Source organism: Mugil cephalus, chromosome 11 (genome assembly GCF_022458985.1).
Source record: "Mugil cephalus isolate CIBA_MC_2020 chromosome 11, CIBA_Mcephalus_1.1, whole genome shotgun sequence".
NCBI classification, from domain to species: domain Eukaryota; kingdom Metazoa; phylum Chordata; class Actinopteri; order Mugiliformes; family Mugilidae; genus Mugil; species Mugil cephalus.
The window spans coordinates 8,180,053-8,205,342 of NC_061780.1; the positions used below are offsets into that span (position 1 = coordinate 8,180,053).

Genomic DNA, 25,290 nt, shown 5'->3' on the forward strand with positions numbered 1-25,290 from the left:
CACTCTAGAGAAAATGCATCCTAATATAGCAGTGCTGAATTAAATCTTAGCTTCATGAAGTTTATAGTATTCAGCATTTACTTAAAACAACAGGGAGCTGTTGATTTAACTGTGTTTTCATTTTGGGGGCTTGTAGAACTCTTGTGTTGTACAGACACGTTTCTATTGCTTTGACAACCACATTTTAGTGGTATTTATTTTAGTATTAGGTAAATAATAGAAACACTTGAGTTTAATTTGGTCCAATTTAACATCACCACAATCTGCGTCCTCTAAAATGATCATATAGTTTAATTACCACCGCTCTCACGCCGTTTCAATATGAACCGGGGGATTTAGTGCAGGAAGGTTGAAATGCATTCGTCTTCTCTTGTGTACCTAATAATTTAGTGAGTGCACAGTATAAGGATGTTACAGGGTTCATTTTGATTACTGTAGACCTGACCAATAACATTGTTAATGAAATTTATTGGTATATCGACTACATCCTGATACTCAGAGTGCTATGAAAATCCACATTTGACATGAAGCTAAATACGATTTTAAGACTTCAACACTGACTTTGGTAACGGTTTCTCTCACATTCGGAGACAAGCAGTCTTCTGGATATTGTAGAAGGTGATATTGAATCAGAAATGAAAGGAAAACAAATGATTACACTTAAGGTTTATTCATTGCTGAAATATAATCAACTACTGACTTCTCAGTAAATAATGTGATAAAAATCTACTAAAACTATAATTTTTCTTTAGAAGAAAAAAAGGCTTGACAGGGGTATGAACATGTGTGAATAAAGTGACAAGATGTACTTAAAACTTATTTTTCTTTAGAAGAAAAAAAAACATGGTTTTACAGACTATGATTGCAACTCAGCAAAAAGTAAAAGGTAGAAGGGGTAAGTATAATATTGGCATGAAGACTGATTGGGTTACACACATAAATACATGGAATATTACATTTGTTTTCTATCATGATAGGTCCTTGTCTTTAACACACCGTGAAGTACTGTAGAAATAATCACTGCTAAAAAGAGCATACAAATAACATGAGATAAACATGTGTTACAGTCCACTTGTTTAACCTGTTTTCAATCTCTTGGTATAAAAGCTAGGAATATCTCAAATAAATGACGTAAAGTGAACATCATACGCAAGGCTTCTTGTAAGTTTCTTCATTTTGGCAGGAGAGGGATCCTTGAAATGCTAATTACCAGCAACTTTGACATTTTATCTATATGTGATTCAATCACTTGGGAATATAGAGCAACTTCCAAATCAAGTTTACACTACAAACTTCTGGGGATATACTGAATAAACCATCACATACTGTAGGAGTGATTTCACAACCTCAGCAAAAACTTGACCAGAGAACAAACATGCACTGACAAACTATCAACAAAGGTCTTTGTCCCCATGTCCCTACTCCTAATAAATGCACTTTACATATTTTTAAAAATCCTCAGAGTCGCTAAGTGAACAACAACAAGACAAAATACACAGCAGAGACATTTATCATACAGCAAGAGGTGCAGCGGGAATTCTAGTTATGGGGAAGAGAGATACATTAGCATGTTATTTCACCTAAACTTGTCTAGTAACTGCACAGTGTCAGCCAAGCATAGTGTCAATGCACTTAAGGGGTTAATTAATGATCCTATGGAAACAGTCAAGTCTTTGAAGACACCTTCCAATATAATCTGGAAGAACTTCAGGTGATATTTTATTGGACACTCTACAGTAGTTGTAACACACTCATTCTAATAATCAGCAGAGTAGATGCAACAGAGACACGAGGCAAATTTTCCTAAAGGCAGCAAAAGCCTTTTCAAGTCCCTTTTTTTTTCTCTCACTTTCCCATTTTAGAACAGAAATATCCCTCTTGAATACCACTCTTTTCAGACACCAGGATGCTCAGTATCTATATGGTCCCTGTAGAAATGGCATCTCTTCGTGACCCTCGCGGGTCTGTCTCTCTCCTGGTCTTTTTGAAAGCTTCAGCCTCTTGGCATCTCCTCTCAGCAGTCCTTTAGCCCTGCGGCGGCAGGACACCTTGTGCCTGTGAAGAAGTGTAGCATTCCAAAAACGTGCAGAGCAGCGCCTGCAGGAGAAAGTCCCTCTGGCACGATGGGAGGCCCGATGGATGAAGGCCGCCAAAGGCCTGGGAGACTGCTTCTCACACACACTGCACCTCAGTCGCTCCTGAGTGCTCAAGGCTTTTTGTGGATGTTTAACTGCCATGTGGACCAGCAGTCCCGCTTTACGGGAAAACACAGAATTGGGGCATATGGGACAGCCAAAACGCTTCACGGGGACTTTGAGAGATGACAGGATCTGCACCTTCATTCCACCAGTGTTGACAAGTTTATACCCACCACCACCCGATCCTTCTCCTCGCCTTATTGTCAAACGGAGAGAGCCTTGTTTTTTACTCAACTGCCCTCTTACTGTACAACTGATCTTTCTCTTCCTTCTGATGCCATCGAATCTGACTAAATCTTGGGATTCCCATTTATTTTCCCTCCAATCTCTCCTCTCGGACTTTTTTTTTTTCTTCTTTGGTCGTCTCATTTCATTGTGTGAGAGCTGGATGTTGCAGTCGAGGTGTTGGTGGGACTGGGCACCTGACTGATGATGAGGATGATGGTGGGAAATATGATGATGGTGATGCAGATGGTGATGTTCAGTGGAGGGCAGTTCCGTGAGGGGCTGGAACGGGGCTGTGGTGTGAAGAGTGCGACTACGCGATCCGGCCGGATATATGTGCTCTCCTTTCACCCCAGCTGGAGAATGCGGGTGCTGCGGGGGCATGATTGTAGAGTTGGGAGGCAGAGGCTGAGCGTAGGATGGGGCATTAGAGGCAGACGATTGGGCTGCTGCAGCGTCATAAAAGAGGGGAGAATAGCCAGCTGGTGGTTGCGGGGGTGCCTGTTGGTGGCCGTGAGTGACAACGCTAAGATTCTGCCCTCCGTGGCCCTCGGTGGAAGGGGCCATCTGTAGCAGGGCATTGGTGGCAGCCTCGCTCTCAGATGTTGATTGATTAACATCGCTCCCACCTCTGTTGTCTCCCGACCCGCTGCCGCCTTCTTGTGGGTTTGACGGTTCAGCGCGGGTCATGCCGTGCTGAGACTGCCTGTGTCGAGTGAGGCTGTTAGAATAAGCGAATGCTTTTCCGCATACCTCACAGGAGAAGAGCTTTTCGCCCCCGCTGTCGTGAACCGTCTGGTTATGTGCAGTCAGATGGAAATGATGGCGGAACGACTTCCAACATATAGCACAGGTGTAGAGTCGAGGAGGCGGTGGGGGCTGCGGCTGAGGCGGGGGTGGAGGCTGTGGTTGGGGGTTGGTGTCTTGAGGCTTGACATCTTGAGAGTAGGAGTAGTAGGAGGAGGTGCTCGGTGCTTGGTTCTGGCTCCTGTCTTGTGCCACGCTACATTGAGGATTTGGGTTAAAGCTGTTAAGGTTCTCCGGAGCTGGTGTTGTGGGCACCTCTTCCATCTCACCTTTCTGGTGAAGTTTGCTGTGCCTCCTGAGGCTCTGAGAGTAACCAAACTCTTTCCCACAAATGCTGCATTTGTAATTCTTTGCCCCAGAGTGGACCGTTTGATGCTTGCTGAGGTGAAATGCTTCTCTGAAATACTTCCCGCAAACAGTGCAGTGATGGGGCTTTTCTCCGGTATGGATGCGGTCATGTCTGCGTAGGGTCTCACGCCGTGCGAATCCCTTACCACAGACACTGCAGAGGTGAGTGCGTGGGAGCCCACTGGGCCCCATTCTGGGGGTGTATTGCCTACGTTTGGGGGGCTGTCCACCAACTGCAGGGTCTTTCTTAGCTCTTGGTTTGCGTGGACGTTTTGGTTTGGCAGTAGGATTCTGTGGGTTGCTGCTCATAGCCTCCTGGCTCCCGCCACCTCTGAAATTTTTATCCATACCAGACGTGGACGAAGGTGAGCCCAGAGGTCCTAAACCAAGACCACCTAGCAGACCTCCTATAATGTCTCCCCTATCATCTCCTCTATTTCCACTGTTACTAGCAGCCGTTATTGCAGAGATTGCATTATTGACAGAGCTAGTGACATCATCCTCTGAGTCATCCAGTAGAGAAGAGAGGGGCAGGTGGGGCTGTTGCTGCAGATGGTGGTGCTGGTTGTGGCTCTGTGAGTGTGGATGCAGTGTTGGGGCCAAGGGTGCCTTTCTCAGAGCTGGGCCCGCCATCCCACTTCCACAGGGGGAGGCACCAGAGTAGCATGGAGATGGATTACCTTGAGAACGGTGGTCATCGTGGTAGCCTGTGTAACGATTCCGAGAGTAGTCAGTGGGGTATTTACCATCTGTTCTGTCCCTGTCATTTGAATTCCCACCCCTTCCAGACTGAAACAGACCATCACATCCTAAACCTGATTTGGGTTCTCTTTCCCCGACAATGATTACACCATCCTCTTCCTCAGTTTTCCCATAAATAACCCCTCTATTGCTCTGATAAGTTCCCCCTCCTCCGTTACCTCCTCCACCCCCTCCCCCGACACTGTCCTCACCATCAGTTCCTGTCTTGCTGCCCCGTTGTTTGGATCCCCTACCTGGCTTGCCGCAGGTGCCTGAGGCAGCATGGTTGAGTAGAGAGGTGCTCTCACGGAAGGCACGACCACAGGCGGGACATCGGAATGGCTTTTCCTCATGTATCTTCTCATGCCGTGTGAGTGACTCTCTACGATTAAAAGCCCGGGAGCAGGTGGAGCAGCCATATGGGCGGGCTGAAGAGTGTAAAACACCATGTTGCAGGAGGTGCCCTTTTTTCTTAAAGGCTTTGCCACATTCTGGGCAATGAAATATTTTGTCTGGGCTAGGACAAGAATTGGATGAAGGTTGGGGAGTTTCTTGGGTCGAATGGGGAAGGCTTGGGTCAGGCTGTGGTTTAATGTGAACAGGGTTTGGGCCAGTAGTGGCAGTATTGCTAGTACCTGCTGTGGTTGGCTCATGCATGCGCAAATGCCTGCGAAGGCTTGAAAGGTGAGGGAAGCTTTTGCCACACTCTCCACAACTATATAAGGGCTCTGTATCGGACTCTGAGGCATTGGGTTGCATTGAGCTCTGGTTATCAGATTTAGAAAGGTGAGGATCATTAGTAACCAGTACTGAGGCAGCAGTGGAAGAGGGAGCAGAGGAGGAGGAGGAAGAAACTACAGATGAGGATGAAGATGACGATGCAAGAAGAGATGACGGGTCTCCACCCATATTTGAAATACCAACGCCGCTCCCAATTAAAGCTGGGGGCTGACTATGACTGAGCCCTCCATTACTATTAGCGCTAGGATTACCACTATGGCTAGTGTGGCCGTGGCTGCCACTGCTACTACTACTGCTTTCAGACTTTCTTTGTGGCAAATATCCAGCCATAGCTTTCTTCCTCCTACTGCTACTGCTACTACTACCACTTCCACCTCCACTGCTTTCCCCTTTACCGTCATCCTTAGATAAGGATAAATGAAGGGGCAAGGGGAGGGGCAAACCTGCTTCCTGTTGCATCAGAGAAGCTATCTGATTTGACGAGAGTACAGGAATGCCCTGGAAGTCAAAACTGCCCAGTGATGAGGCCTGGGAGCCAGGGTGGAGAGGGTGGTGAGGGTGAGAATGAGAGTGGGGATGAGAAAGGGTGTGAGGTGGAAGCTGTTGCTGCTGGGGAGGCTGCTGTGGAGTCTGCTGTGGTTGAGAAGTGGAGTGGGCATGTGAATGAGAAGAATGCAAAGCAGGAGGCGGAGCAAGGCTAGTACTAGGCTCCCCGCCCGTTTGACTTAAACCTAACCCTAAGTGATTATGGGTTCCCTGTTGTACGAGAAATTGCTCTAAACTAGCATTAGCAGGCACCCCAGAAAGGAAATATTGATTAGCAGCTAACATGCAACTAAATTGTTGGTGAAGGCTCCGTGCATCAGACTGGGCCCCAACCAACTGGTGCCCCAACGAGCTGACTGCACTGCTGCTAGAAGGGTTATTAGAGGTGGCCACAGAGGTTGAAGGGGAAGGAGAGGAAGAGGAGGGGCCTGGTGATGGTTGGGGAACAGAGAGACCAGGATGCAGAGGAGGAGGGGGTGGAGGTGCTGATGTTACTAATCCTCCTAATCCCCCAGCACTCCCACTACTGCTACTTCCCCCAGCAAAGTGCTCAAAGCGGCCTACGCTTGGATGTAATTGCTCCTGTGCTAGTGCTGCCTCAGACGGGTGGAAAGAGCGCAGGAACTGTGGGTAGCCTGAAGAATGGCTTGAGCTGCTGCTGCTCATCTTGCTTGACTTTGAACGAGAGCTCTGAGATGAGGAAGGCTGTTGTTGTAAAGGTGGGGGAGGAGGGGCACTCATCTTGGCAAAAATGGAGGCAGAATCAGAAAAGGCGTTACCTCTAGACCCCTGCAGGGGGCCCAAGCCAAGTCCAGACAGAAGAGCTCCAGAAGACTCAGCCTGCTGCTGCTGCTGCTGCTGGAGTTGATGCTGGTGAAGTTGCACTTGCTGCTGATGCTGTAGTTGTCGATCTAAACCAAGGCCTTTAAACTGGTGGGCTTGGTGCCCACTTAACATCTCTATAATGTCCAGATTGTATTTTCCAAATTGGAACATTTCCCACTCACTGGCACATGGGGGTGCAAGTGCCAAACCTCCAGCGCTAGGAGCGGCAACAGAGATCCCACCACTGACTGGTGAAAGGCAGACTTTACCCTAATGGTACAGCTGCGCTATGATTTCTTTCCAGAACTAATTCAACGACAGCTTAAATCTTAAGTTCGTCTCTCCAGATTGTTTACTTCTGGTGCTGCTACTCCCTGTTGATCATTCACTGCCCGCACTCTACTTCCAAAATGAGCGGGACAGCTGAGATGATAAGTTGATGATCAAAGGGTTAAAGCGTCTTTTTGGAAGGTAGAGGAGTTCCACCTAATTTAAAAAAATTGCTTACGATAGTTTTTATTGAGAAGCAGTTCAAATGACTTCTTCTTGTTTCCTTTGTGAATTACTGCGTTGACATTTTCCTTCACCTAAGCAAGATTCCTCATCCGTGTTCAGCCAAGAAGTTCCTACAGCTGAAAACACAAAATTCAAAAAGGGAGGAAAGTCATAGAGAGTCTATATAAACAACAGTTTTGTACAAATGTTCACTTGCTGCAGTCCCTTATTAAAATGTGTTTAATCTATAAAAAGGTGCCCAATCCATTAAAGGGGATCTGTATAAAGACCTCAAGAACCCATATTTATAGGAATTAACCTTTTTAATTAATCGCAACGATACTTACACCGACAAGAGTATGATAAAAGCTACCAATTGGGCCACAATAAATTAAACATGTCTCTTTAGCCGCCCACATTTTACAGCCATTGCAACAGATTAATAAATACATTCAGCATTTTGTCACAACTCACCATGATGTAGCTCAGCTGGAGTGCAACACAACTAGAATTGTTGCATAAATGTCAATTCTTTTTTATTATTAGATTCATATTTACAACGGAACGTATCTTCACAATTCCTACCGTTTGTGCATATGCATTTAGTAGGCGTCTGTGTGAAAAGACGCAGACTTTGCTTATTTAACAATACTATTCTGAAGATAGTGACACTTTTTATTACATTATCATACACTGTCCTACCTCACTGTTAGCACTTACAAGCAGCAGCAGATGCATCTCACAATGTTTTTTATTCTCACAGGAAAAATGTGCAGAACAATTACAATATATTTCCCAGTACTAAATGTTCTTAAAGGAAAAGGTACTGAACAGACAGAGAGGTGTGTTGGTGCTGCAAGAAAAACCACATTATACAGCAGACGCCTTGGTTTCAGTTAAATGCAGGTGTCTTTGTAACTGATTATTTGGATTTCAACCACGCTGCTAACTTTCCAACTTGTACGTAATCATTAAAATAAATGTTCACATGCTAAAACCAGCATTTCACATAGTGCAAGGTCCTCTAAAATTATCAAGAATTACAATTAGTATTGTTGTACTAGTATGTTATAAGTATTATAGGGAGAGTTAAATTATTTGAAAAAAATATTTTAGTTCCTGTTATGAAATTACTATTGCAACAGAATTGATGATAAATATTCATTAAGTAGAAACTCATCCGTTTGAGAATAGGGTTCATTTGAATGTATTATTCAAACATATGAACCCTTTAGAAGCCACATTTCTGCATACCTTAAATTGGTAGAATATTTAGTCCATTAGTCCTTACAGTTGAACATACATCAGAAACCAGTTATAACGGTTTTCAAATACAGGTCAAACCCTCCTGCAAAAAAATGTCAATTTTCATTCATAACGTAGGTGAGCGTCTTTTAACTCCCAGAGTCACCATATTTACTGCTTTTCGTTTTCATTGGAGTGTGTTTACTACCAAATAGTTCCAGTTTCATTCTTACCAATCAGTCCACATGAGTTCAAGTTATATGGGGAAGGTTTTAAAAGAATTGCTGTAATAAGTAAGTTGCAAAAATGAGAGAAACAGGATATTAGGTCCAGACTATTTCTGATCTGCATCTCCATGCATGCTGCAGACACTCCACATTATTTATAAATGATTTGGTACTTGGTATTTATTTATTATCTAGTTCTTTACTTTTTTTTTTTTTTTTTTTTTTGTTTAGTTTTCAGCCAGTGCTTGTGAATGATACAAAACTGCTTAGATTTGTAGTAGAGCTCACTATGTGCAAAAATAATAAAGTTATCTAAATCCCAACCACAGCAACAGGACCAATATTTACATTTTATTGAAATGCATTTGCATAAATAGACTTCAAAAATACAAAAAAAAAAAACTAATAAATATAGAAACTGTTGTAGTAAGCATAATTCATTGACAGAGTAAAGGCAGGTTGCAGGTCTATTTTTAAAAAATAAAAAATAAAAAAAAAAAAGGTAAAAGTGCACTGACTAGGGCAGGATCACTCACTTTGAGTCTGGCTTGGCTCACCTCTTAAAATCTTACCGTTTCCTCTAATTGATGCGATGGACCTAGAGGAGAGTAAGCTCCCCGGGTAGATGAGGAAGATAATATATCGCACATTTGACTGCCTCTCATTTTACTGTAAATCGGCGATCCTGTTGAGAAGGGCAGAAAAGCTCAGCATCAGTAACACGCTCGCCGGACAATGTAAACATAAGCAGTTGCGTTACATGCGCAAGTAATAAGGGATGCACTTGAGGTGGCATCCTGTAATAGTATTGGCTAACATTTGTGGGGGGGAAAAAATAAAAACATTGGTCGCGCTTGCATGCAAAACTTCACGGTTCTCCTTAGCATCACATTTTACTCGTCGTGTTTGGCTATCTGGTGCCACACGCAGTCTAGAAACCCCCCGAGCCCTGCTGCTGCTGCTAACGCTAGCCGTAAAGCCAAAGCACATTATTAAAAGACCTAACGGTCTGGTGCTAGCGTTAGCATTTACATCTGCGTTAACCTATATTCGGCAAATGTTTACCTACGCATCCAGATGCAGAGCACAGTTGCAGATGGATGAGGCCCGTCACGCCTTCTTCTTACCGCCTAGCTAGCTGTCGTCCGCTTCCATTTCTGCGTGCTGTTTTCCAGTCGTTAGCCAGAGCCATTTTCACTGATGCTGCGCTGGGTGAACGCGTACACCGTTCCTCCCCGAAACCAACGCCGACGGATACCGCGGCCGCCTCCTGGCCATTTAACTGCGACGAGCCGTGCGGAAGGGGAGCGCTCGCTAAATACTTACGACGGCCGATGAAAAATTTTTGGATGGTCGTGGTAATATTTTTTGGGTAAAAGTGAGTGACGTGTGCTCCCTTAACATTGGTCCTTTCCGGCCCTTGTAATATTTCCGGGTAGCAGCAGCGGGGCTCGCGGTCCGTTGTTCAGGGCTCAGTGCGGATTCACCATTAGCCTCGGCGCTGGGATCCTCTTTCACAAATGTGCATGGAATGTGTGCTGGTACCGCTTCATCAGTCTTATGTTAATAACTCACCCCTGCCTGTTTATATTAAAGGAAATCAGTCTTTAAGTACTTTTCCCCTGGCTCCGCAATGACACATGCCCTGCAGGCCTATAAAAATACTCCACCTTAAGGCTAATATTAATTGAATATTCATTAAATTAGAATTAAAGTTGAAATGTGCTATAGGGCCTGGTTAAGTCTTACTGCTGTGGTTAAGCAAAGAAAAAGGCATTTAATATGATACATGTGTGCATTAAATGGATGAATAAACTCAGAGAGGTAGAATCTGGTAGCTGGGATGATGGCTGTACTAGTGGTTTCCATAAGCAATCAATCAATCAAAAAAAGCGTGCTGCATTAGTGAAAAGACACAAATGACTGTTGTTTTCTGAAGACACTGTGTGCTACATATGTTCAGAAGAAAGGGTAGTTCAGTTTTACTTCACAGTTTAGTCACAGACAGTTTATAATGCCTCAGACCCCATTTGTTAGAAATTAAGTTTCATCTTACTTGAGTTGGACTTTTCCTCAGCCTCCTTAATGCTGCAGTATTTTTGTCAACTAGTAAAGTCACAGTCTTATTAATAAGGTTAAGCATGTGAAAAACATTTATGTATGATACAGTTACTAAATGCCTCATAGACATATTAAAAAAAAAACAACAAAAAAAACGTTTTGTATCGATGGTAAGAAAAGCGCTCAAATAATTGTTGGATGATTGAATGATATTTAAAACATGCTGGTGCTGGTTCACTGGTAAGTGAAAGACTGATTGCTATTTTATGCCTCACAGACATACTTTAAGAGTGACATATTTAAAGGAAAAATAAACCCCAGTTGTGACTCTGGGTTCAATTCAGTTCTGTTCAATTTTATTTCAGAAGCAATCATCTCAGTCATTTGTAAGAAAAGGGGTTTTAATTTTACTTTCGTTGCACAATACTTATACACATTTTGATATAGCTCCACATTCAGTGGTTGTTCACAGTTCGGTTCTGATCGCATCATAACAACGTAAGCAAAAAGCTTGAACTGGTGTATTTGTACACAGCAGTCTCTCCATCTATGTAGCAATCTTTTTTACCGCAACAACTGTTATGAACTAATATGAAAAGAAAAGCAATTGTTTGTCGTTACTTTTAGACACGGAGGTCAGTTGTCTGGAAATTCCTTCAAGTGCAGCCACAAAAACCATCAAACACCACTGTGACTCTTTGTCTCCTGAGGAAAAGGAAGAACACAGGTTCCCTCTGCTGCAGAAGATAGGTTCAGTCGAGTTACCTAAGAAATTATTTAAAGCGCATCAGATTAGAGCCCACATCAGTGGTTCCCCGAGTTCGAGAAGCAGACACATCTCAGCGTTAACTGCTGGGATGAGACTGTGTGAATCAGAGCTCCATTGTCAAGTTAATAAACACAACAACAAGAGAATATATTAGTGGAAATGTGGAGTGTGAAGGTGTACTGATGATATCTGCATGTGTGGCTCCCTGTGAAGCATGGAGGAGGAGGTGTGATGCTGCTGGGAGAGCTTTGCTGGTGAAACTCTTAGCAATTTCACAGCATTCAGGATTCAAACCAGCATGGCTACCACAATACAATCCCATCTGGTTTGTACTTAGTGGGACTACCGTGAGTATTTTTTTATAGAACAATAAATCACACCTCCAGGCTCAGTGAGGTCTGTGTGACCAAGAGGAACGGTGATGGAGCACTGCATCAGACGATCTGGAGACCTGATCTAAATCCGACTCAGCTGATAGGAGCCACAGAGTGAGGGAAAAGTAGACAAGGTGTTAAATTTACCAACACATTTGGCTTTATTAACACTTTTTTTTTTGTTGTTTACTACATAACTCCATGTGAGTTGTTTCATAGTTTTCGCGGTTTCAGATTTGGTCTACAGTGTAGAGTATGCGTGTCCTTATTCTCTCTCTTAATCTTAATGTTTGTATCCTTGTGTAATAAAAGAGGAAGAGCTTTAAGGGTTAAGTTATATGCCATTCTGAGAGAAGAGAGGCCTCCTTGCACAGTTCATCTTGCAGCCACTGAACCTCCTGGTGGTGAAATGTGTAAATTGCAGAGGCTGTGATGCAGCAGTGGACGCTGCTGCTTAAATCAAACATAATATTTCTTGAGCCATACGGGTCCCTCTTGTAAAAATTATTTCATTATTACGATGGCAGCCGTCCGCTCTTTCATTTAAGCCTTCATACATCTCAGAGCAATAAATGTATTCACATGGGGTTTTGAATATGAGGTGCACAGCCCTTACCTCACTGTAAGAACCCATCAGGTGCAGTGTGATATAACACAGACGATCTGGAAATGATATGAAAACAATTTCCCCTTTTCATTTTTATTCAAAGTTGCAGCTGTCCGCACCCGGTAGCACTCCATATCCTCACTGTAGCTTAAACAATATCCGACAATATCAGTGTCTATGGGATTTTATTACACTAACCTACTGAAGATTAGACTTCCTTTTGTTAATATTGCCACTGCTTCTAGTTTCCTTAAACTTTCATTTGCCTTGTATTTATTCTTTTATAATTCCAGTTTAATAACGTATTGATGCTGACCAAATAAGCCAAGTCTCATCTGAGGGTTATTTCTAATTTTTTCCCCCTCACACTTTATGCTGTGTTATACTTGTTTGTCACTAAATTTATTTTAGCAGTGTCAATGGTGACTTACTGACACCAGACTCCACAAAATAAATACAGCTTCTAAAATATACTATAATGACTCAGCTTCACCAGTCAACACCAGTAATCTGATGCAATTATATAACACAAAATATCGTCCACCATGTGGCTTTTTTACTGCAGCACTTGTAGCTTTATATTAAAATATATTTACCTCCATGAACACTTTTTTTTACAAACCAAAAGTGCATTGTTTTAATTCAAAAGGGTCTTAAATGAACTAGAATAAACTGAACTGCTTTGCAGGTCTGAAAAATAGAAATACATCATCATCATTATTAAGGATGTTACTGTAATGCAAAATAACTGACTAAATAAAGAAAATGTCACACACGCCATAATAAAGAACAAAACGTTTTGGGTTTTTTTCCACCAACTTTATTATACAAATTCTTTATAAGTTACTGTTGTATCCAAGGGGATCAATGGATTTAACAATAGCAAAAGGGTTGCTTTGAAATTTATAGGCATGAAAATAAATCCATGAATTCTCATTACTGGACACTGTCCCTGTCCATTTCAGGTGGCCATTAACCGTCTTCAACCTAAATGAATTCATAATGGTAAAAACATACACCATATTCATTCATTTCTTTCTGAGAACTAGCTTCTCCTTCTTTCTGTTTTTCAGCTTAACTGCCCGGTATTAGTTCTCGGCCGTGAAGGAGAAATAACCCCTGTAGCCATCTAGGAGGCTGTGACGATAAAAAGACAACAAAATGTTATGAGTTTGGCACTGTACAATTCATTAAATACTAACACATAATTATTATTTTTTTTGAATCCTCAAATTAATGTCGAAGAGATCACTCAAAATATTCTGATTGTACTAGCTATACAAAATACAATACTTGCACAAATTAGATTAACCATTTATAAAAGTGTGATAATGAGTTTCAATGGATATGGCTTGTGAGATTTTACAGACTTTGCTACAGACCTTTTGTGGCTCTATTTAAAAAATCTAGTACTACTGTATGTCATCTATCCATTTTCCCTGAAAAAGACACTCCGCTCAAAGCATTCAGGTTTCCGTTAGACCCCTTTCCTTCCCCGACTCGTGTTATAAACATTCATATAAAACATACATACATTATGGCATCATGGGTTTTAGCGTGTACACCCCATAATAAATTAGTGGGTCAGGCTGCTGCAGTGGAGACAACAGACCGTCTGTGACGTTAATAACTTCAGGCCCATCCCAGGCTCATCTATCCCCGTTTAATCACCATCATCGAACTCATAGAAAGGCTGCAGATTTTTATCAATCCATGTTTTTGTACCAGAGTGGAAACCTAAATAATCACTTGAGATCAAGAAGTCGTATAAGGCCGATGTCTAGGCACAGTACACACAGCTGGAAAGTCGGCCATTTGAGCATTCGTGACCGTAAAATCCAGACATACTGTAAATGCCTCTCAATGAAATGGAGCTGGCATGCATCAAGATTTGGAATGTTTTAAAAATTTATGACCAGATGTATGAAAAACCAACTAGTCATGAGAATGCTAGTTACCTAAAAACAATAAACACTTAAAATCCCACCAAGTAAAAGAACATCACACCATAAGATAATTGTTAAGAATAACCATAACAGTTATAATAATTATTAATAATAACACTCCATCATATTCATAACAACTACATTTAGCACTGTGTATAGGAAGATTGTCCAAATGAAATCCGTGTTTCTGTTTATCAGCATTTCGTCTCTGTATCCTTTCACACGACTGAACAAAAACCAAGCAGTTCCTTCCTTTCGTCTGCGTCTTTACGTCTCATTTCTGTTGATAAAAAAAAAAGAAAAAGAAGAAAAAAAAGGCATCCTCTCTCGGTGCAATACCTTCCGTTGATCAGTCGCACTTTCGGCCATGCTCGTACAGAATGTAAACCTTGAGGACGTGATACAAAGTATGTTTGTATCTGGTGCAAATATCAGGGGGTAGATTTGTGCAAAGTTTTGTCTCCGTGTTTCTCTTTGAACTGTGCTTAAATTGCTCTTGTTTTTTGTACACATTAATACTTAATACATCATGACAATATCAACACAAAATCAATAGAAAGAGATAGCATTTTATATGGAGCACAGATATCACATACTACAGTATATAGGATAGGATAGCCCTTAGTATTGATAAGCGTTGTTATTGATGAAGATTTTTTTTTTTTTTTCATTTTTTCCTCTTTTCTGTTTTTCTTTTTATATTTTTACTCGTACTGGCTGAACTGCGTTATGATACAGCAAGGTCTTTGTCTTGAGGATGGGAAGGGCTTCCTAACCATCCGAGTCTCTTGCGGCGCGTGGAGCCGCTCAGGAGAAGGCCTCGGGTCGCCCTCGCTCCTGACTCAGAGGTTTTTGGCTTGCTCCGAAGCCAATCCGCTTGACTGTACAAAATATCACTGACTCGTATAATTTGTCACCTGGCGATAATAATAAAATGGTGATTGTCAGACCAGCTTGCTCTGTGGTATTTTTCTTTGTATCTCCATAAATGGCTTTGAAGGACAGTTGTGTAAGTGCAACCTCTGCGTCATGGTTTATTCGTTTGTGCTCTGTAGAAAAACCTCTGCTCCTGGCATACAACTTAAAGCAAGTTGCCTCCCTCTCTCTCTCTATTAGTAAACTTAACATATACTTCTGTTTCACTATCTCTTCATTTTGTAAATTTGTGTCGAGATGTTTTTGTAATACTGCGATGGCTCTGTGTCATTTGGTAGCCCATAGTTTTTACAGGTAGGTCTTGATGTATCGGTGGGAACATTAGGGGAAACTCACCCGTAACGTAAGCTAACACCAGCTTATGCTCCTGTAGTGTAACAGTGATCAGAGCGCGAGTTCTTCTGGGGATTTCATCTAAGGTCACATGGAAAACTAGGCAGCCCAGGCATCAGATTGGTAATGTGGGTACGTCCGCAGTTTGAATCAAGGCGTGGAGTCCGGCCAACAGTGTCGGGCTGCCGAGTCTCAGTCAGACACAGCCCCCACTTTGTCTCAGCGTCATAGGAAGCAACAAAAATCAGTTACGTCTCCCCGTGCCAGGATGAGGTTGGTTCGGCGGAGGGTAACATCGTCAAAATCCCTCCCCAGGCACACAGTTCACACGGACTCGTCTGGTCCACGGGGGCTCTTCACCCGCGAGATTCAGTTTAATAAATAGTTGTCGGCAGGGGTTGAGCGGATCGACGGTCCAGGTAGTTGGCTCAGTTCTCTGAAGTTCTGAGATGTAATATTCCACACGGTCCTCCGCTTCAGCGAACCTTTTTTTTTTTTCACATAGTCTGATTCCCTATCTAATATGGCTCCTGAGTACTTTTTGAAAAACATATATAAAAACTAAATTATGAACGACTCTTCTGTTGGTTTTGTTTCACCCTTCCAGTCAGTCTCTCTACAAGTAATGGCACCGCTGTATATGGCAATATGGCAAATTCTGTTACAAAATATGGCTGATGTAGGCTATCACATAACTGTAACAGATGTTCCTAGGTTTTTAATTTAATATAAGTAGTCATATTCAAGCGATTTAATTACAAGATAACACTAATCTGAATAGCCTAAACACATTATACTCTTACTATACTTTATACTTCTAGTTTTATTTCTTGTAGCTGTTTATCTAATGGTTAAATGCAGAAGGGTGATCTATTCCCATAGCTGTGATGAGGTGTAAACTCTACATTAGGCACAGACCTCACACCGTTACCTCATTTTTACTCCCTGTCCTGATCCCCTGACTACCCCCTCCACTTCCCGCGGACCCCCCTCCGCCCCCTCCCGGTATGAAATGTAGCTGCTCAATGGTGTTCTGCCTTTTCGCTGCAAAAGCCATCCTCCTCGCGCTGTGGCCCCCTAGTGTTCCCGTTCCCATGACTACCCCGGCCCCGGGCATCTCCCCCGCCCAGCCCATGCCCCCGCTCATGTGCCCCGTCATTCCCGTGCTCCTCTCCTGCTCCCGCCCGGACGTGGGGTGAGAGTTCATCTTGATCATGTGGTGCCGGTCGAGGGAGGGGGTGGCGCAGACGTTCTGCTGGGACTGGGCCTTCTGCTGGCGGGGCAGCGTGGGGACGATCCCTCCCGTATGGGCGTACGGATCTACGACGCCCATCCCGCCGACGCCCATCCTCTCCTCCAGGTGGTCCGGGGACATGAGCAGCCGCTCCTCTCGCCTCTCCTCGCCTCGCCTGTCCTGCCTGTCCTGCCTGTCCTGGGTCTTCCTGGTGAGGGTCTGTGTGTTGGAGTTCTTATTGGAAGCAGCCATGGCTTTGTAGTACTGGTGCTGCTGGTTCTTGGAGAGCCGGGACAGGGTCCCTGTGTTGCCAGGGACGTCGCCCATGTTGAGCAGCTGGTCACTGGACTTGACTTTTCTCGGCTTGGAGAGGGTGTCGTAGTTGGGGTTGTACTGGGGCTCTGGGGGATCCAGAGGGTAAGGATTGGGAGTGGGCGAAGCGGGGATGCCGGAAGGTGGTGGTGGGATCCAGGGACGTGCGGCGTGCCTGGGGAGGGTCCCTCTCCCGCTGAGGGTGTAGTCTCCCCCCCAGTGGAGGTGGTGCTGGGAGGACTGGAGGGCCGGCTGGGCTGTGTGAGGCCGGCGCTTGGTGGTGCAGTAACCAGAGGAGTACTCATCAAGACCTTTCTCTGGAAGCCAAACAAAATTTAGCTGAATTGTTTATCACCACAGTAAAATAACACCAGCACATAATGATGCAGCCTGCGTTTTATGACTTAGCGTCAAGAGTGTTGCCACGCTTATGAAACAGCTGCAGAAACAGCCCTGGAAGGGGAGCGAGGTGAGGGTTTAGACAGAACAGCTCGGCAGAGCGCGTTCCTGGAAAAGCTCCGTGCTTACCGAGGCGTTTGAGTGAGGAGTATCTGTTGAGCTCGGGCTTGGTGGCGCTCTCATAGGAGGGCGGCAGCTGGGCCAGGTTGTGCAGGGAGTGGTGGAAAGAAGGCTGGGATTTGGTGTTGTTGTGCTTACTAGAAAGCAGGGTGCCTCCAGCCGCCAGCTGAGCATTGTTCATCCGAGGGGTGCGTTCTGCAGAGACCACAGGGAGAAAATGAATGTGTGTTAAATGAGATTTGCTCCTCTGGATACGGCGCACCGCACGCGGCGGCGTGTGAATCTGCGAAACACGCAGTGGAAGCGATAGATTTTAACTTGCTTTCGACACCAACGCAGGCATCCAAAGCTACGATAATCGTCATTATTGTCGGAATAAACGGGTCCGCTTTTGAGCTTATAATGAATCTGAATGAAGTAAATGAAACATCAGAGTGATTACATGTCATTTACATGGGAGGCCCGGCTTTCACCAGCTGCCTTACCGATAGTTGCTGTGTGTTTCGGGCTGGAGCCTGATGAGTGGATGAAATTGTGTTGCAAATTGCCCACTGTAAATCAAGAGAACATAAGGTGATCAGCTCACAAAATGGATGTCAGGCAGTCACATAAAATATAAAGATTTTAGGAGCACCTATCTCCAGATCCTTCTTGTGCATTTAACCACAGTCAAAATACTTCACACAACAAGGAAGTCTTTCTCAGTGACCACTGACAGTACAGGGAAATCTCTACGGCTAAGCTTTTGTCTTTTTGGCACGCCACCATTTCATTGTTTTTTCATTCTGTCTGCTGAATAGCTGCAAAGACATCCTGGGGGTGAGACAGAAAAAAAAAAAGAAAAATCCGCATCCGTATGCAGACGTGACGAGAACAATGCGCCTCTGCATACATAGGATGTTGTTACAAAAGCTCTAATTGTGCGTCTGATTGTGCTATTCAGTAATACTGTATAAGCCCTAGACTCTCACATCTGTTGTCCTTGCTGGGGAGTCCTGGGGCGTAGAGATTTTTTGGAGCTCTCCCCAGTGTCCCCTGTCCATCCCCTACAGCCAGAGCCACGCTGTTGTTTCTCTCATCCTGCTGGACCGGACTCGACTGGTGCCGCAACATGTCGACCAGGGCTCTAATTATGTTTTAAACACAAGAGAAAAGGGAAACGCAAGACAAAAATAGCAATGAAGCTGATACAGTAAACTCAAGGTCACTTTATTAGCTGCAATTTCTAATTTGCCATTTTTCAAAATCTGATGTCAAGATTAGCCATCGATTCCCGACTTGTTTTAGATGAATGACTTGTTTCGTGATGGAATCTTACTATTGAACTATACTGAAGGGGCGGCAGCCACCTCTACAACTATTAAAACCAAAATGACCATTTTTATTGCCAGAATGAGGGGTTTTATTTGAGATGAGAAAGCCAAGAGGAAATCAAAACAACCATGAATTCTGCAGCAGCCACTCGATGAAGATCAAATATGTTTCGGCTGATGACTAATCGCATTATTCTGGGCCCAGAATGAGGGAATCTAGGCCATTTATGGAGTGCTGATTTTTATTACTGTATTCAAAAGTGGGATTAAGTAAATGGAGCTGATGAAATGAAAAGTGTCTGAGACTCACCTGGGCATGTTTAGGTCCCTCTGGTGGGCTTCCTGTTGCACCTTGTTGAAGACCACCTTGATGCCCACAGCGACAGCCACCATGAACACTATCACTCCCCCAATGACAAAGCCCGTGTTGTGACTCTGCTGCTTCAGCGGATCAAAGTCTGGGTCAGGACCCATATCCTCTTGTATGTTTATGGTGTCTGTCTGCGGCTTGGCCCAGTCTGGAGAGTCATAGTTTTTGCAGCTTTCTTGCTCTAGTTGGCGGCTTCTCTCCGGACAGCAGAAGCGATAGTGGCACGTTCCACAGCAGTAGATAAAAGTGTCCTTGGAGCAGTTGAAAGCGCTGTCAAAGTGTCCCATCACGTCATAGTAACCCCTGCATACATCCATCCATCCATCCATGAAGCGCGGGGGAATGGGCGCTACCTGGGCCGCACCTAAGGGAGGCGCGAGGGCCTCTGACGAAGTTACATTCTTGGGGAACATGACCTGGGGCAGGGGTCTCGGAGGCGTCTCCAGAACCCCCTCGGAGGTTTCTGGGAGTTTCTCGGGGGTTTTGGTCCTGCCCTGGAGAGCGGCTGGCCTGAGGTTGGCCTGGATGGCAAAGAGCAGGAGAGAGGGGCTGGAGCCGGTCTTGGGCTGCTCTGTGAACGGTCTCCCTGAGAGGTCTGCGTGCTGGGGAGGGGGGAACGGAGAAGTCTCCATGACAGTGGTAAGTGGGGCAGTAAGGAGGAAGAGAAGGGAGACAGCGAGGACTCGGAGATTGGTGGTGGGCGTCATTTTTACATGACTAAGACATCTATTTTCTGTTGTTGAGTCAATGCAGTTACAATGGTGTATCCGCTTTTACAGTTTAACCCACTAAAACGGCGTGAGAAGTGTTCATGTAGCATGTACAACCTACTGGATATTGATGTATCAGTAGTTTCATTCAGTAATCCTCGGTGATGAAATGGGACGCCTGACGGACAAACACTACCCAAATGTTTTTGTGGGTGTTAATAATTTATGATAGTGGTATTAAAATGGGTTTATTTCCTGCTGGAAAGGGACTCTGAGGGCGTATTGACTTCATACCCTAAAACACGTCTCATATGTAGATCAGTAAAATGGGCACGGCTTTGTAAGAAGGACAAATAGAAAACAACAATCTTCATTATTTTTGTCCTTGATGCCTCATCCTGCATGACCTACTGAACAAAATCAGATTACTATTCGCAAAAGTTCAGAAAGAAATTGTAGCAAGTGTTTTCAATAAAATATGGCGTTCCTTTACATTCCTGTGCTGATCGTGGCACTTGAACGAGATGCTATGGCCCGAGTTTGATCAAATGTAAACAGCTGGATCTGTTTTGAATCGGCACTTATTTATTCTGTAAGCAGATGTTTTTCTGTACGACGTCTATGTCTTTTTTCCACGTGTTTGGCGCTTTTCGGCATTGTAAACAATTGGATGAACGCAGCCCATTAATGTGGCCTAGTTTTTACTGAGTGTAACATTTTCTCCAACTTGTTCTAGATACATCCACAGACTACACCATGAACGTGACTTTAATCTTTTTCTATGGCTGGATTGGCGAGCATCAGTACCCGCCTGGCACGGACTGTTTCTGCGACCGGGCTGTGGGTGATAATGAGAAAGACTCCGCTTAAGTGCTAGAACACTGTAACAACCGAAAATTAGGAGTAAGCACAAACCACATAAATGACTCCGGGCCCGTGAAACACGTTGCAAAATGAGGCAAGTGTCATGATTTTTAAATGTTCAGCTTTTAGGCACAAAATGTTGCCCGTGTCACTCAACTGTATCTCTAATTAGATGTCAACTGAATGGCACATTGCTTCTCCATGTGACACGTCTCTCCAAGTAAAATTATTCCTGATTTGTCTCTGAGGTTCAAAGAATATCACTTTTGTTGAGAAATATGTAAATGTGTGAAGTTATTGTGTTGGAGGTGTTGGCAATAATAGACAGAGGCAGATCTGTCTCCCACAGAAATTATAATTATATGTAATTATCAAAACGTCCCTATCTGTAGCAGAGAATGTAGGCACAGATGGGGGAGACAGAATGCTGAAATCACGGAGGCCTCCACTTGTTTCAGTTACATGCTCCTCTAACCTTCTGAGGAGAGTTCAGTGGAGGAAAAACAAGAATCACAAAGCAGCAGTTCTCCCACTGACTAATGTTCCCAAAGAGTTCGCTGAGAGAATTTCTCTTCTTGTCGTCTTTAGGTGTTCTGCTTGATTTCCAGAACGGTCTCGGAGGGTGGGGGGGGGGGGTTTACGAGTCGACAGCTGAAACTGGAGCGCGTCGGCCGAATGTAAATTCTGCAACACAAAAATGAGAGACATTAGAATAGAGAGAGCCCGCAACCTCGCTGACCCTCGTCTTTGTCCATTTTGGGGGCACACTGTGAGGAGCCAAGAGTGCGTTCGCATGTGTGCGTGTGTGTTTGGTTGCGGGAGGAACACTCTCCTGAAAAGCCAATGATGGAGAAAGAGAGAAAAAAGAGAGCAGAGGATAAATGCAGGGTAGGGATTTAAATGAGCAAAGAGATTGTGGCGAGCGGGAAGAGCCAGAGGTATAGATGCAGAGACGACCATGAGTGGGAGGGCGGTGTGTGGGTGGCACAGAATCAAGTACATTTCTCCCAGCACTTACCAATACAACATAGCACATCACACAAACAGCACCACCAAACAGATCTGCAAATACAATCCGCACGAGAACAGAGGAGTGCTAATCAAGACTGCAAATCAGATACAGTTTAAGGGGCACGATTTGAAAGTGCAAAAAAAAAAAGGCTTTGTGTGAGTGTGTGCATGCGAGGTTCTATAGCCGGCATTCTGTAAACCTCCTTGTAGCCAGTCTCTGCCTCTTTCCTTTATTCCTCTTGCTCCCTCCTTCTCCTCTTTCTCCCTCGTTCTGCCTTTCTCTCTTTCTCAGATTCTGTGCGTGGGTTGAGGCAGCTAACTCTCTCAGAATAGCACTGCAGCTCTGTCTGTGTGTGAGTGAAAGAGGCAGTGAAAGAGAAGGGAGGCAGAATCCAATCTACACCCATTAGCCAAACCAGATTTCAGAGTCACATCTGCCCATCTCTTGCTCAACAAGACGACACTGATGTCTTGCGAAGTCACCTGCGAACGCTGCTCAACTTCCATTTGCCGTATTGTGTGCACCCTGCACTGACTCCATTCACGTCACGGGGTTATTTTTCCTGGCCAAATATTCAGACCCCTTCCTCAGTAGATGTACATGTACAGCCTCCTAATAATAAGATAAGAAGAATTCAGATGGGAAACATTCAAGTTCCTCAATCTAATTATGCTGCCCTATGGCCTAAAGTCTAATAAGGCAATTTGCCTTTTTACCAGTCAAATGTTTTCCTCTGGGTATTTCTGTGCTGTGATGCTGAAGCAATGCAGCAGAGAGTGGGAATGGGAACTAAGGGGCGAAGGGCACACATTCACAGCTGTGAAGATGCAGCCCGAGTTGCGTTGATGGGAGGACAATCCATTCCAACAGATTCCTGCATCTGCAAGTGATTGTATCAAAGCCCCCCCTCCGTACTTTGCATTGCAGGGTGTTGACAAGCCGCGTAGACGCCTGGCCATGCAATAATTTCAACAGGTGTTTGTTGGGAATGAAACAAAATGGCCCCGTTTTCTTTAGTGTTGCAAAACGCGCTGATGTGAATCGATGGGGGGACAGAGACAGACAGATCCCAAAGACAAGTCATGCCAACGCAAAAGGCGATTAATTACAGCGAAAGGCGCGCAGCCGCTTTAGTCTTAGCGGTGAATATATGCTGCGCAATGACTTCGCATCAGCCCGATGATTTGGACGCCGTCTCCTCAGACTACGTTTCATCCCTCATTAGGTTAATAAGTTGCAACTTGCAGTGAACAAGCATGCGGGTTATGGACATGACTTGCATGTATCAGTAGGCAAAGAGTGCGTGGGTGTATCCGTGCCGGTGTGTGCGTGTGTGTGTAGTCCGGTATGATGTGTCGGTGTGTGTGTGTGTTATCAGTGGTCTTGATAACAATATGTTCATAATGTCCCAGTGTGGTGTCGATTAAAGTATTTTAAGTGGTTTAAATATAACACGTCAGCCCCGAGTAAAAGCGACTGTGTGGATGTTTCTGTGGCGCAGAATCCATCCAAATGTTTTCTTTGACAGCCTCCAGGACAGCTGATGCGTCTAAAACAGATGCAAAACTCAATTTTCATGCACACGGAGGCAAACAGTGGCCGCATCGACCAGTTTCTAGTCCAAATCAGCGACCGCAAGTTGCATTAGTGAAAGGTGCATAATGTCGTGTCTTACCTGTGCGCTGCTCTGGGGGCTTGATGCTGGAGAGGAGCGCTGGGAGAGCCTGCGCACTGTATCTCAGCTGTTCTCAGATGGCAGCCTGTTATTGTAGCTGGAGATGATGAGGACAGCTTGAACTGTTGCTGGACGTGACACCTGTTTTTTCTTTTTTTCTTTTTCTTTTAAAGCCCGTGTTCGTCGGAAGCGCTGCAGATCTCGATCACTCTTGTTGTGCCTCCATCAGGCTATTGATAATCCATCATCACGGCAGAGAGAAAGAAAGACAAAAAAGAAACGCGAGCGGGAGAGAAAGAGTGAGTGAGGGAGAGAGAGAGGGGGGGGAGAGGGAGAGAGAGAGAGTGAGAGAGAGGGAGTCAGTGAACGACGAGATGTTCTGAGATTTTCTGATACATGTGACACTTCATCTAGGTACATCTGCAAATGTCCGCTTGACGTAGGTGCAAGTTAGAGAGTAGTCTAAGTAGTAGTAGTAGTAGTGGTAGTAGAAGCAGTGGTAGTCGTAGGGAAGCGCAAGTAGTTCCGATGTGAATATGATGAAAATGTCGCCAAAAGCGTTTCTCACAATTTTAACTTTCTCCCCGTAACTGACCGAGGTTGTTGCCTTAATAGCGTCCAAGCGATGCTCACGCCGTCTAACTGCGACCGGCCTCACGGAGGTCTGCCAGCGGGGGAGCGCTGTGATTGGTCGGTCAGACCGGTCCCGACGAGAGTCCGCTCTGCTCGGTGCTGATGGACATTAGACCCATTCAACTGGTGGCACTCATCTTTAGCCTACTCCCCTCCATTTAATGCCCCTCTTTTAACTCGGTGACTAATATATAAAAAAAAAGTCGGATTCCCGTTCTTTAAAAAAAAAAGAAAAAAAAGTAAAAACTCTATTTAAAAAACGGAAGCAAAACTTGCTAAATGCAGCGCAGCCGGTATATTGAGCGGAAGACCTCCGAGATCCAAGAGTGTGTGTTATTTTTCTTTTTGCGTGTGCGCGAAGCGGAGAAAAAAAAAAAAAAAAAAAAGAGACACGGAGAGACACGGTTGCCACAGCAACTGTGTCATTATGTTGGTGGCAATTATGAAAGCGATGAAAACGGGGAAGGGGAGAGGATTGGCGCAAAAAGCTTTAATACTGGAGCGTGAACGAAACTGTCAATTAGACTCAGACCTACACGGACTATTCGGAGATTTCTTTAAGTGTGAGACGAGAGGGGGACTGCAGGGAATCCACAAAATATAAAATAAACCAAAGAGTGGATGGAGATGTGGGGAGATTCTCCGCAGATTGAGGTGACTCTCGTTCGGATTCATGAATGAAATGCGGTTCAGGCTTTCAATTTAATCTCAGCGTTGTACCCTATTAATTGAGGCCCACAGGATGAATCACGATTCACACTGTGCGAGACACAGGAAGAAACATTTGGTCCTATTACACGTGCCCTTAAACGCACCCAAGACACAAATTCACTAAATAAAAACAGTGTACTTTACAGTTACACGCAAAGTCTGTGTGTTTTAGCATTAATGTGAATATGCGACAGAGGTGCGTACCAGGTGGTGAAGAGGTACGCACATCCAAACCGGGCTCGCGGAATGCGTAAAGGGTTATGTGAAGCCCCAGGTGTCTAAGAAGGGCCTGATAATTACCTGCATGGCAGGTTGCTATTTCTAACAGGTGGGTGGGCTGCTGCATGTCTGCAGCAGAGGCCGGTGGAGCCCTTCATTAGATGGTCCAGTGACGCTCTATCGGGTGCACTTTTCCCTCACTGGTTTGCTGGGGTGGATGCAATTACTCGTTTTCTCATAATGGTTATTCCACCGCTGCAGAACAGGAGACCACTATAAACAAAACAAAGTGCT

At 44.4% G+C, this 25,290-nt stretch overlaps 2 protein-coding genes across 10 annotated transcripts; both read right to left on the bottom strand.

Annotated features, from left to right (window-relative positions):
- Window positions 1–654: 654 nt before the first annotated feature.
- Window positions 655–9,979, bottom strand: si:dkeyp-69b9.6 (zinc finger protein 865). Of its 7 annotated transcripts, XM_047599599.1 has the most exons (5): window positions 9,464–9,955; window positions 8,971–9,083; window positions 6,386–7,063; window positions 4,574–4,747; window positions 655–4,285 (listed from the first exon to the last, which is right to left on the bottom strand). In XM_047599599.1, the coding sequence occupies exons 3-5, from the start codon at window positions 6,600–6,602 to the stop codon at window positions 1,911–1,913; spliced, it is 2,766 nt and encodes a 921-aa protein (XP_047455555.1). In that variant the 5' UTR covers window positions 6,603–7,063; window positions 8,971–9,083; window positions 9,464–9,955; the 3' UTR covers window positions 655–1,910. The 7 variants fall into 7 exon arrangements, with proteins under 7 accessions (XP_047455555.1, XP_047455553.1, XP_047455554.1 ...); XM_047599597.1 differs by having other exon boundaries at window positions 4,574–7,063; window positions 9,526–9,979; XM_047599598.1 differs by having other exon boundaries at window positions 4,574–7,063; window positions 8,956–9,083; window positions 9,526–9,979.
- A 3,027-nt stretch (window positions 9,980–13,006) lies between these two features.
- Window positions 13,007–25,255, bottom strand: LOC125016141 (protein shisa-6). 3 transcript variants are annotated; one of them, XM_047598374.1, is made up of 7 exons: window positions 25,078–25,255; window positions 23,434–23,663; window positions 19,113–21,430; window positions 18,461–18,615; window positions 17,975–18,040; window positions 17,499–17,684; window positions 13,007–17,287 (listed from the first exon to the last, which is right to left on the bottom strand). In XM_047598374.1, exons 3-7 carry the CDS (start codon window positions 19,877–19,879, stop codon window positions 16,344–16,346), a joined length of 2,118 nt encoding a protein of 705 aa, XP_047454330.1. In that variant the 5' UTR covers window positions 19,880–21,430; window positions 23,434–23,663; window positions 25,078–25,255; the 3' UTR covers window positions 13,007–16,343. The 3 variants fall into 3 exon arrangements, with proteins under 3 accessions (XP_047454330.1, XP_047454331.1, XP_047454329.1); XM_047598375.1 differs by lacking the exon at window positions 25,078–25,255 and adding an exon at window positions 24,029–24,876; XM_047598373.1 differs by lacking the exon at window positions 25,078–25,255 and adding an exon at window positions 24,002–24,876.
- Window positions 25,256–25,290: the final 35 nt, after the last annotated feature.

Bases quoted from the DNA above. Each gene is read 5' to 3' on its own strand.
- si:dkeyp-69b9.6 (XM_047599597.1), bottom strand. From the start codon at position 6,602: ATGTTCCAATTTGGAAAATACAATCTGGACATTATAGAGATGTTAAGT. The intron at 4,286-4,573 runs GTAGGGGATCCA...ATCGTTACACAG, and splicing joins AGGCACCTGCGGCAAGCCAG to GCTACCACGATGACCACCGT.
- LOC125016141 (XM_047598374.1), bottom strand. From the start codon at position 19,879: ATGACGCCCACCACCAATCTCCGAGTCCTCGCTGTCTCCCTTCTCTTC. The intron at 18,616-19,112 runs GTGAGTCTCAGA...AAACATAATTAG, and splicing joins AGGGACCTAAACATGCCCAG to AGCCCTGGTCGACATGTTGC. The intron at 18,041-18,460 runs GTGAGAGTCTAG...CTTGATTTACAG, and splicing joins CCCCAGCAAGGACAACAGAT to TGGGCAATTTGCAACACAAT.